This window comes from Gallinula chloropus (assembly GCF_964237585.1).
Source record: "Gallinula chloropus genome assembly, chromosome: 28".
Lineage (NCBI taxonomy): Eukaryota > Metazoa > Chordata > Aves > Gruiformes > Rallidae > Gallinula > Gallinula chloropus.
The window spans coordinates 5258906-5271793 of NC_140113.1; the positions used below are offsets into that span (position 1 = coordinate 5258906).

At 44.6% G+C, this 12888-nt stretch overlaps 1 protein-coding gene across 1 annotated transcript in view; it reads right to left on the minus strand.

Annotated features, from left to right (window-relative positions):
* KDM4B (lysine demethylase 4B) overlaps window positions 1-12888 on the minus strand; it is a gene marked incomplete at its 5' end in the record, with an annotated part of 65269 nt that overhangs the window by 52179 nt on the left and 202 nt on the right. The window contains 3 exons of the mRNA XM_084276097.1: window positions 8622-8815; window positions 9716-9830; window positions 10657-10832. Coding sequence (XP_084132223.1) covers window positions 8622-8815; window positions 9716-9830; window positions 10657-10832 — 485 coding nt within the window. The remainder of the gene's footprint in view (window positions 1-8621; window positions 8816-9715; window positions 9831-10656; window positions 10833-12888) is intronic.

The following is a 12888-nucleotide window of genomic DNA, read 5'->3' on the forward strand; positions in this document are numbered from 1 at the left end:
ATAGGTGCAGTGCCTGTAACACACACTCTTTCTTCTCTTTTGAAGAAAAAACCCCAGTTCTGAAGGTTTAATGCTCCTCATCCATCAAGCTGCACTGTTTCAAACTGCAGCTACTACTTTGAAGCGAGTGCCTACGCTCTTGTCAGCATCAAAGCTGGAAGTGTTCTAGCTAAGATTTGACAAAGATCAGTGACAGCCTGTAAAGTTTCCTTTATTTCTCCTACTTGATCCCCTCTGTCACGTTGATTGGCCAGTTAGAAATGAAGTGGATAGAAACCCCTCATCTGCATTACTTAGAACATTAACTAGTTAACAATCGCCCAGCACTCAGAGGATGCAGAGTGCTATTTAAGTACCGTCATTACTACAGGCTTCTGTTATTTTAAACTACACTTGTACTGCACTTGGCATCACCCTACGTCAATTTTCTCTGCTGAGTAAAGAAAAAAATCCCCGCTGACTCCTGCCAATGTGTTAACAAATGTGAGTAAAGACAAAGCTCTGCAGTACCACCGTTGGTTCCTTCTGGTCTTTCCAACCTTGCTTTCAGCACCATGCCAAGCCAGAATTTGCAAGCTCATCCTCCCACAGGGCGCAAGTCAGATCAGGCTGAAAGAGTTATATGAAGCATGGAAGCACATCTCCCTCCCATCTTGTCGCAGTGGCAGAGTGCACTGTTCAAAAGCCTCAGTTATTAAAACCAATCTGTGATCCTGTCAGATTTCCATAGATCTTCATTTCAAATCAGGCCTGAGCTTTGAGCAGACGCTTTCAAAACGCAAGAATGAGTTGCTGCAAGAGCTTCCTTGGATCAAAGATGAGCTGCTCTCACTCCAGACTGGGATAACTGAGCTGTGAGGAATTGTGAGTGCTGGTGGAAACAGCAGCACACCCATTAAGTGCTGTGTCAGTGGAGCAGGAGCCCGCTTGAGGACAAGCAAAAGCAGCTCACAGATCAGCCTGGTGACCTTTCAGGATCACCGTGGAAGCATAAGGGGTCAAATTAAAGATTGGAAGGATCTCTGCTTTGCTAGGACAGGTATGGCAGCTCAGAGGTGAACCTCAACCTCTAAATGCTCCTAAACAAACCAACTGAACAGGCCTGACAAAGATGGACACAAAAGGCAGAGACAGAAAACAAAATGGCGGCAAAGTCCGAACTGATCCCGGGCCTTAGGCAGCAAAGAGGAGAGGCCTCTGCCAGGGCAGGGGGAAGCACATACACAGCACACAGCTGAGGGAAAGCTCTTATGGAGCAAGTCTTTCCTCAGGCAAGTTCCACAGGTGATCCCAGCAGCCCAGGAGGCTGTCTCCCTCTTGGGTTTTTGTCTCAAAGTTAGGTGAGGGTGAAGGAAGAAAGGCAACGCCAAGCCCTACCTCCCCAGAACACCGCGCCTCTTCCGCACCAGGAAAAGGATCTATTCACAAGCTGTCTGCAACAGCACAATAAAACACAACAAAAATCTAACTCTATTCAGAAGAAAAATCTCCACTATTCCAGCTGCAAGCACCTGACTGGGAAGTTAATCCACACAGCACATGTTAGAGCTCATAACTCTGCATATAGTTTGAGCTGATGACTTAACCACTTAAAATCACTCCAATCGCCCAAAATTCAGTCTCTGTACAATACACCAATCCCCTGGACCTTTACAGCAGACTATCAGCCAGCACTGTGCCCTCTCCCCTCAGGGGCACATCATCCTTCACCCACAGCACCTCCAGGACGAGTATCCCTCAGACCCCAAGGGAGCCTGGAGAGGGGCTTGTTTGAATATTACAGCGCGGTTTGTATTGATTAATTAATGACTGTGGTCTATGAAGCTTGAAAGGCTGTATTAATAACTCGCTGCTGCACTGCTCTCATTTATCAGTGAGTTACAGGGGGATGCAACTCTGCATCTCAATACATCACTCCTTTCATGAATCTCAGAGCAAATCAACATGCACAGGGATTCTCAATGCAGAAAGCCTGTTCCAAAGCAGCTTTCACCTCGCAGCTCTGGAAGAGGTAGGAGACTGAAAAGCTGCTCTGCCTGGCCACACGTTATCTCACTTTCCCTTTATTTCTTTTAATGAATATCACTGTTCCTTCCTCTATCCCTTTTATCAACAGAAAAGGGTCTTGCTTTGCCAAATCTGCCTGAGAGCAAATGGTGTTGCAGTTAATCTATAAATCAACCATCACCATAAATTCTTCTTTTTCTCCATCCAAAACTGCAGAGCTGTAAAACAGATTACATGGGATAGCAGAGGCAGGAAGGAAATTTGTGAGCTGCAAGGAGCCCATCATGGCCAAATGGCTTTCCCCTGCCCCTCCTTCCTCCCCATTCCACTCCAACAAGCCCATAAATCTCTACTGTCAGGAGGGGCAACATGCAAACCGCAACCGTGTGCACACATTTCAGAGCAAGGCAACCACACACACTCACACACTGCACATGAAAAGCTGATGTGGACGTCTGGGATGGAGGGAGGAAGGGCTGCCGAATCTTCTTCCAATTCCCTAACGCCTGGAAACAGGAGATGTAAAACTCAGGGAAAAATAAATCTCTCTGTGGAGCAAAATGGAAAGTTACAGTGAAAGAAATGCAGAGTCAGTCCTCAGTTCCCTCAAGGGTGAAGCACTTACGTGATTCCAGCTCACCCAGCTACAAGAGACCCACAGGATCTCTGGGGTGCAAGGGTTACTGAGATCCCAATAACCAAGATTCACAATCACATCTGATCAATTCAGCAATTCAACCACCTCACGCAAGAGACTGACAGTTAGAGAGCGATAAATGGTGCAAGGGACAAGCGCCCTTCCCCCTGCTCCACACTGTTCAGTACCAAACATGAAACCCAGCTGCTTCAAATGAGATTACATCAGGCTCACAGCAAACTGCAACATATGTGAGAGCGTGTTAAAGCAGAGGGATGGGGCAGAATCCCACACAGGGAAACAGGGATAAGGCCCCACACCCTGGCCCTGGAAATGAGGAAGGAGCGCAGCCGGGGCAGTTAAGCTCCATGACTGCATTAGGTCATTTTCTTTCTCCAAGATAAGTTTCCCAGGGATTAACGTTTTCTATCCTGGAGGGAGAACAGGACACGAGTCCTGACTAAGACAGCTGCAACGCTCCCTAAGACAACAATGAGAAATAAAATCAGCAGTGAAGCCTCAGCACTTGCAGAGCCGCAGCTCCTTTAGTACGTGCTGTCAGCCAAGAATGGGGAGAGGTCCTTTTACAATCCTCTCCCAGGGGAACCATCCTGTTTTGCTTTAAATCTCCCCATCATAATGCAGTGAGGAAACGTGAGGTTTCCCTGTTGAAGGTGGCATCAGGAACAGGCAGGACAAGGGTATTAAAACATGGATGTCACAATCAGGTGCTCCCATGGACTTGTTTTCCTCGATCCCTACAGAAAAGCAGAAATTCTAAGATAAAGACCAAAGTTTTCAGGTACCTCCATGTGCTTCCAGGTAACCAGCCAAGGCTTTTCCAAGGCAGAAGTGCAGAAGCATTTCTCTAAACTGTAACTGTCTCTGTGACCAGCGCTCTCAACTAATCACCTTATTTTAAGTTCATTTGGTAATTTGCCCTTAATTCTACATAAACTGCTGTTCTGGCATAAAGTGTACTTTGTGGTATCAAAGTCAAACAGATTAGGCATGATCCACTTCCAGCAAGGGAATGTTTTGGAGAGGAGACCATAGAACTTAAAAGCGAATAGAGTCGCTGTTTTAATTCAAGGGGATTAAACACCCATCATGATAAAGAAACAGGTACACTTCATAAAAACCAATTACCATCCTCAGCATCACTCTGGGTTAACACCTGCAGGCACAAGATACCATCCTGTCAGTATGTACCAAAGGTGTATTAAACATAGCTGCTACACAGAAAGATCGGTCACGAAATATCTGAGAACAATAAAATAACCTTATTGCCCAGTCAGGCATTGACACAACAAGAGGGAGACCTTACTGCCTGCAAAGTCTATCCATCAAATCCACATTCTTGCGTTACTTCCCTACTACAGGAAGCCCTCCAGGTAGGTACTGCTCATTTTTATCCAGGTGATGGTGGAGTATTTCAGCATTTAAAAATACACTTTTGAAATTACAAGGGCTGAGACACACACATTCCTCAATAAAATGCCATAATAACCACCAAGTATGAGGCTTGGCATTCAGTTTTGTTGCTTCTGTCATTATAAAAATCAGTCTTCCGTTAGCATCATTTGACAATATGTTCTATTTTAGATCCCAGCATATGAATGTATAAGGTAATTATACATAATATGTATAATTGATACAGTAAGAACTCCTACCACAAGAGGTTTAATACAGGGCTGCGAAACGAAATACATTCAAACTTGGGAAAAAAACTGAAGACACACTACAAAAAGGCTGTAATTAAACTACTAATGGGAGAGGGATGCTTTATTGTTATTTGAGAAACAAGCAAGAGACTCAAACTGGCAGCTCCCTGCCTGAGAAGCTTAACGTGAAGTTACACAACAGCTCCGCATTCCCGGTCCCTCTGATGGGAAGTGCCCACACCTCCCAGACCAACTCTTCAGCCTGTCAGACTGATTTTCCAGTTAAAAAACCAACCACCACATGGTTCCAATGGAGACCAGACGCACGTGCCCGAGACACAGCGCATCAGAACAGATGATCATCTTTGATACCTGGCAAGTATTACCCAAATGGGGCAGCCTGGGCATCCTCACTGCAGGCATCACAATGGCTGAAGACACACAACAGCACTCATTCTGCTTGGTACAAGCCAGACTTTAAGAAATAAATGCACTGCAACCCACAGTAAATTGCTTAATGAGACTGGAAGTGGAAAGGAGACATCTTCCATTACCCCCTTTTCCTCTCCCTCATCACTGGATGACCCTTTATTCCTCAATACTTCACTTAGCACCAAACAGTTCTTTAACGTGCCTCCCCAGCGACACAGCTCTGTAGCCAACTCGTCCTGCTGCAGCCTGTTCCACTCAGCTTATGGAAAAGAAGCTGCGGGAAAGCGTTGGCAGCAGGATTTCTCTGCAGTGACAGAGACACACATTAATCAAGGAGTCGTATGACCAAGCACATGCTCGTTAGGTTGTACAAGGAAGCCATCTTCAGTTGGTGAACCACAGGTGTTTATTTTAACTCTAATCCCAACAGTCACCAAAACACCTGTTTTATCAGGGGAATAACCCAACATTTCAAGGACAGCAATGAAAGACATTCAGAATAAAACTGCTCCCTGACCCACGAGACTGATCCCTTTCCCAGCTTGTCTTTGTCCACTGAGGTGGCTTCTCATGATCTGAACAGATCCAGAGCTCCCCAGGAAGGTACTTCAGCTCTTCCACAGCAAACAGGATTTCTTGTAAAACCCACCTGAATGAGGTCTGGGAGGCAACCTCAATCCATTTCCTCCTCACCTTCATAAAGGAACAGAGCTGGTGGGTTCTCACCTTCCCTATGCACTACCCCACCAAGCAGGGCTTTGGTGGCACAGCCTGGTTTGGAGGAGCCTGAGATAATTTATGGAAGACAGGAAGAGGGAGCTATGTTTTTTAAACAGACGATTTGGAAGCAGAATGCTACCAATATACAGAGTCCTTGGCTTCACTATATAAATATCTCTGACAACCAAACAATAACTCTGCCTCTTATTTTAGAGCTCAACCCCAAACTGGTAGACTTCGTAACTCTCCACACTCCTGCTATTCCCTGAGGTGCTTCTAAGATGATCACTGTCAGAGTCAAAGAGTCTATAAAAAGGATGAAGGAAGCTGGGAAATTTCCACAGAGGTGGTGCCAGAAAAACAGAACTAACATTTTAGCCATCTTTGAGTAAAGCCAGGCTGCACCACTGGAATTTCACCACTGAAGGCCAAGAGCTCCCCCAGCTGAGCTTTGGGATGACTGCAGTCGCAACCAGCAGATGGGAGATTGCTCAGGTACCTGGAAAGTTCCAGGTTTGCTCAGAGGAGAAGTCAGATTTACTCCTTTGAAGCCGATGCTTGTTCACAGAAGAGCTCGAGAACTCATTAACAGAAGCTGTCATAGTGAAGAACAAGGAAGAAATGACTTGGGCAAGTGGCATATTCTTGCCTTATGCTTAAGGGAACAGCAGGGAGGCCTGCCAAACCAGCAGTGGCATCCTGTCACAATACATCTATTTTTGTGTTACACACTGTCATCTATGTAAGAAAACTCAGTTGAACGGAAAGCCTTTTGCCCCAAACAGGGTCTGTCCTCAAAGTCCTCGTTTTCCCCCAGCTGTGTAAGGTTGATAGAACTAGGATCTCTAAAAATCCCCTCTATGAACACAGATGTGGCTGGATAAAAAAAAAAGTGGAAGGGGAGGGGGATGTTTAAGTGGGGTAAAAGTACCTTTTAGAGATAGAAAAAATCCCCAACAACAACCCAAGCAAAACCCAGCCAGGTGCAGGGCCTGGTCCTGCTCTACTTTCAACCAGCAATGCTGAGCTCTTTAACAAGATTTTATCATTTCCCTATTCCAATTATAAGCAGTAATGACTGAACTCTTCAACAACTGAAACCCCCCACAAGGGAGTTTCAGGTGTTCCCCTCTATCTCTCCCCAACCCTCAGAGGATGACACAGAAATAAAAGCTACCCTGACCTCCTGAGTTCCAACATCTGCCAGGCTCAGTTTTCCATCTACAATTTCCACTTCTTTCTGATTCTGAACCTTTCCACACAAACAAGCTACACAAAGGTGTTTCAGGCTTTACTGTCTGGAGGTTTGTTTTGCTTCTCTACTAATCCCTATTTCCCACAGGAACAACATCAAACATAAGGAAAACACATTGTTTAGTAAAGATGAGACAACAGATGAGTGTTACACAATATCCTTACGATACACACAGTATGCAGATACCCACACAGCATCTTTATGATAGCCCCAAAAAGCCCTGAAAACCACAAAAAAAACCCTCTACACAGAAAGAAAACAAAAAAAACCCCAAACCCAAGCAACAAATGAAGTGCCTGAGATGCATACAAGTAGCAGTAGTTTAGGTTGGGCTACAAATACTTAGTGTATACTTCAGTTAGCATCTCTTCCCTACCTTTTGCTCATAATGAGAGGGTTTGAAAGAGAGAAGCTGGTAAGATAATGGCTGTTCCACAAGGGAATGGGTTTTTATTTCTCATTCTGAAAGTGGCAGACAGCTGAGGCAGACCTGGTAACACACAGGCACCGACAGCGCCATCAGAGACCCTACTGCAAACCTGGGGTCAGCACGACCCTCAGAGCAGCCAACACCCTGACACCACCGTGCTAAAGATGACACTGGCTTTGCTGGTGGTCACTGGGATGTACAGGCAGAGGAGACACTTGCTCCTCGTGTGCTGGTGGCACCACCTACTGGAAATGAGGATGGAATCAAACCGGGTTTGATGCTGCAGAAACTGGAAAGCATCGAAGAAAAGAAATGAGAGTGACACGTTTCATTCCTAACCCAGAGATACATTTCTTGAGATCAAGGTTGTTTAACAGAGGTGTCACAAGGGATTCTGCAAAATCCTCATGCATCAGCCTGAAAGGGGGAGACTTGAGAGCCAGGAATGCTGGGGAAAGGTTTCTGATGCATCAGAAAAATTAAAAATAAATAATGTTTATAGAGTTTCAGCCTCTCCCTCCACACCTTTTCAAGGCTGTAAAAGAACATTATAGCCATTCATTACAGCTTCTTTGCTGCTGGTGGCTTTTATATGCCCCCAGGCACTAACAGCCTGGAGGAACTTGGTATCATGGGGGACTCTGTGGCAAAGAGATGGGAGGATCTTGCTGCCACTGCCAGGGCACAACGACAGCAGCTTCACGGTGACATTTAAGCTCTAATTTGCACGCAAATGTCAATATTTATTAGTCACTTCAGCAAAGCTCTCCTAAGTTGCCAAGTCTCTGTGGTTATACTTTTAAATAGGAGAATAACTCCTATAGGAGAATAACTCCTAGAGAAGAATAGAAGAATAACTTACTTCAGATTTCCTAGGCTCTTAATTTCATCCTTACCTATTGATTATTTTTGTGGAAAGTTATTCCCACCCAGTCTGCACATAAACTGCTGGAAAACATTTACTTTTGTTCTGAGGATTGACCCTGAAAAAGTAACCCTTGGACCTACCTTGTCCCTGGAGTTGTAAGCTGTATTTATATATTCAAATGATGGAATTGTTCAAGTAACAGATGTTTCCTGCCTGCAGCACAATGCAAAACCAACTGCCTTTCCCTATTCAAGCACATCTGAAGCATCCACGCTCCCATCACCACTTGATCTCCCACATTAGCTCTTGAAAAGCCCTGAGTGCTGAAACTCTGGTTTTACTCCTAATGTCAATGAGTCTCCCTAATTCTGCTACTTTTCTAAGTCAGGAATTGGGCCTCTGAGCAAGTCAGCGTGAAGGAAAGTTAAACTGCTTTCAAATGTAGAGTAGGACCAGAGGGGGAAAAAAAATCACCAAAAAAAGGAAGAAAGTGAGAGATTAGGTAAACCTGATGGAATTAGGCCAACCCCGAAGAAAAGGTATTGCAGCGGTCTCTAAGTAAAGCACAAAGCTACACAGCCACCACCTAGTAGTACTCTATCACTTACCATGATTTTGGCTCCCCAAAATGCAAGTAGTTGATACTGTAGAGATCCATGTCCTCTGTATGCCAAGCAAATGTTGTCTTCCACATCCCGAAGTAGAGGTAGGGAGTGTTTACACCTTCTATGATAATGCCACACTCATGTTCCACCATGTCTAGGAGGGTGTTCAGGTTTCCAATATTCCATTCTTCCACATCCTGCAATTCAAAAGAAGTGTTTTGTGTGTATCAGGATTTGCTGTAGCAAAATAATAGCTCAGAGCTTCCTTTCAGCATCTTCATATGGGGCTATCCCAGTGTTACCTGCATTAATTTCATTCCACTTGCTTCACTTTTAATCTTCATTAAGAGTAGCCATGAGAAGGATGCACTACCACTACTTTGTGGCAAAGGGACTGATTACTAGCTCCTCACTACACAGATGCCATCCACTGAAGAGGCACTTGTATTGATACTCTACCTCTAAGTAACTGTTCTACTAATAAACACAAGATAAACTCAGGGTAAAATATCTTTCTCTCAATAACATATTCTGCCCAGACGTTCTTGACCTGATAAACTTCTATGAGCTGCTGAAAAACACTAGACTTCAAAGTGGCAGAGAGTGATTCCTTGACATGCTGCTTTTGTGGCTCTCTAAGGTGCTTTAGCAGAAGTGTCTGTTGTATTCCCTAACAATAAACAGCCCCATGAAGCCCTAGCATGATCAAGATCACAATTAGTAGCTTATTTTTAATTTACCTGCATAGTGTTACATATATCTGTGCATACCATTATGATACCAGGCCAGTTCTCCAGTTTAATTTTCTCTGTAAGCTATACAACAATGCTCCAGCCACACACTTCATAACCTTTTCTTCCCCTCACTCTTCCAGCACAATTAAGCTTTTCACAGCTTCCACTGACTCTGTTACATCTCTGGGGAAGGTGGGAAGTTTGGTCACACTTTTGTAATGAGGGAAAAGTAAAGTAAAGGTATTACTTGGGTTTTCTTATTGAGGTTGCTAAATCAAATGGATTCTGAATTACTATTCCTTAATGAGAAAAGGGCAATAAGGAACCCAGTGTCCAAATATTAAGCAAGAGCATTTAACTTACTGAGTCATACAGGGAGCCACTGATGTCAGCCCCATAAATTGGGGAGACAAACGTGAGATTCTTCCAGTACTTGCGCTCCAAATCTTCAAAATCTTGATGGCGTGGAGTACAGTACCTGATAAGAACAGGGGAAGATAAGGGTGTAGGAAGTCCTAAGAACACTTGTCACAGACACATAAATGACTGGAACGACGCGTGTTTCAAAGCAGCACACTCAGGAGGTTACTGACAGTGCATTTCATCTTTAGTTCCACTCAGATGCATAAAATTTACTGCCTTTTAAATCTTGTTACAAAACCTCTTAATGCATCTTGACAAATAGGATGTGGAGTTCTGTGAAGCACCAGCTCCCCATCGAAGGATGCAGGAGCTGAAGTTACTGCCCAGGGAGCTGAAGGCAGGTGAAGCACTGGAGGACATGCTGCATTAGCAAGATTTCAAAGTTAACTGCATAATGTCAGTGCTGCTTGAGTTAAAACCTGGGAAAGTGACTTTGGGAAATGGATGCAACTGCAGCTTGGGTCCCTCTTAAAGATCCCTCACTTCGGGAGACACTCGTTGTCTCAGGCACTCCCAGATACTTCTATTTCTGCCTCAGGAATGGAATGTATTTTCCAGAACAACCATTAATACACTAAGAGCCCTTCTTTGAGTACCAAGCCATTCCAGTCAGGCAAGCTCTTAGCCAAATAGTGACTCTGAAGTCTCTTTCTATACCAACTCCCAGGAAAAGATCGAAGAGCCACCAAGCTTCAAAAGCCACCAAGCTTCAAACTTGTTCAAACTTTTCCATGTAAGCTTTCAAGAAAAGAGCTGTTTCCTCAAAAAATGCTCCCTATTGAACAGGACTGTGTTTTCTTTTCAGCTTGTTTCTAGAAAGAAAAGCTTTCTGCTCAACTCCCCCCATCCCAGTGTAAGCACATCACTTATCTCCAACGTACTTCTCGCTGTTCGCCAGCCGCCGGTATTCTCCCACAGTCATGGGTTTCTTCTGTATGTTATACTGGGTGAACAAGCCTGACTGTCCAGTAACCACCTGCTGAATAGGTGCTGGGATCACCATGTCATCTATGTCATCATAGGTTTTTCGTGGCTTCCATTCCTTGGGAGGGATCACCTGGAATTGAGGGGGGGAGGGGGGGCAGAAGAAAACACTTCATGTTCACAACAGACACACGATTCTCCCGGAGGAAAACCCGTCTGAGCGGAAGGTATGTCAGCCTGCTGCAGGTTACCCGATAACAGCATCTCACATAACCAGCCCATATGACAGGACACCTGTTCTGCATCTGCTGAAGTGCAGGGCTAGGCCACACGCTCCGAGGGCTGCCAGCAGCCCCAGCGCTGCCCTCACACAGGACACCCAGCGACAGCAAAAATAGAGATCGCTACTCCCAGGAAATACACTGCGTGCCAGCAGGACTGCAGATGCCTCCCCTCCAGAACTGTGCTCCCCTCTCACCTACCATTCCACAAAGCTGCTTATTAAGACTTTTATTAATTACTATTATTAAAGTAATTTATACTTTTATTACTACTATTATGAAGGCTGCTTATTAATAAAGCCACTTTATTAATACTTTGCATCCCCACAACCTGCTGCAGTGATACTATTCCACCTAGAAGATCATTTACATTAAGGTTTTCTTGGGGGGTTGGTTTGGGCGGGTTTTTTGCTTTGTTTGTTTTTGTGACTTGGAAGGCTCAAAATCCTGTTGCCAATATCCTGTTGGTATTTCTGTATTTGCAGGTGATACATCAGGATCCAAGGGTTTAAATGAAAAGGGGTGAGGGGTGGAAAAGAACAAAAGAAAACCATGGGGAACATGTCCAGGACTCTTTCCTCACTCTTGGAGGCTGTGCAAAAGAAATGGCAGCAAAGCAGTACTGAATCTAGGAAAAAAATACCCTTTTAAATAGAAGAGCTGCCAACAATTCCAGGCTCAAGATCAGAGAACAACCAGGAGAACATTCAGCGGGCACACAGAATGAAAAACTAAAATATCTGCAATCTAATCTGGTGTAAGGAAGGATTAACCAAAAGTTACAAGACTGGAAGACAAGTTATTGACTTTTGTAGGTATGGTTCCTTCCTCCAGGATATGATGAGCTCTACTTCCATTACAAGACTCTGAACTGCAACAGAAAGACAGAAATTAACACGAAATACTCAAGATTCAGTCCTAGGAGTGATTTCTTTACAACACCTGGAACTCACCAACAACCTTTATTAAAATAATCTACCCCAGCAGACTCAGGGAAGGTAATTGCTGGTACACTTGAGTGGACAAGGAAACATTTGACAGAGAGCTTTTTATCAATATCCAGCTCAATTTCAAACTGAAATAAACCCAGTAATTGACCTATGTTTTAGAAGAAATAAGAATTATTTCATGCCTAACAGCTTTATTTCTCTGCTGTGCTTTATTAAAGTTCTGCTAAATACCATATCTAACTACCTTGTCAGAACAAATGATCTGCCTCAGCCTGTGGTGCAATGTGATGTGGCCACAGAAATACTCTTCCTAATCAGTTAGTCCGGATTTTTTCCCAACAGTTGTATGACAAGCATTGGGATTTAGAAGCTTCACATGAAGAGTTCTCATGATGTTTCATCAGGGTCAGTGTAAAGATGTGGATGGGAAAGAAGCAGAAATATGTTTTAGAGCTGTCTGGAGAACTGCTTCCTAAAGGTCAAAGAGAGTTTTGTTGGTATTATGGGAATCCCGTAAGCACAGGACACATCTGCAGGTTTGGATTCGAGTTGGCACAAGATGCTTGCCCAGAACATAAAAGGTCTGTCCCCATTCATACAGGCAGGGTTTAGGCCCTCTTCCCCATCCAAGCTTGATGCTGTACCCTGGGCTCTGGGGGAGCCGAAAGGCTCACGCCTCCAGCCCGAGGACCATGGCAACAGGATCAGGACATGGAAATACCCCTAAACCTTCTCTGCAAGGGCTGGGAACGTCCTGGCTTTCCAGTTCGGGATCAGGAAAAGACATCCTGCAACTGACTGCCTGCCTGCACTCCTCAGAAAGGCACGTAATCCTCTGCCTCCTCTCTGCATAAACCCAAACAGAAACCACAACTGCAGTTTTCAAAGCCCCACTCTGCTGGACTCACACAACACCAAACCGCTTCTGAGTGACAGAACTTCACAGGCGCCTCACACA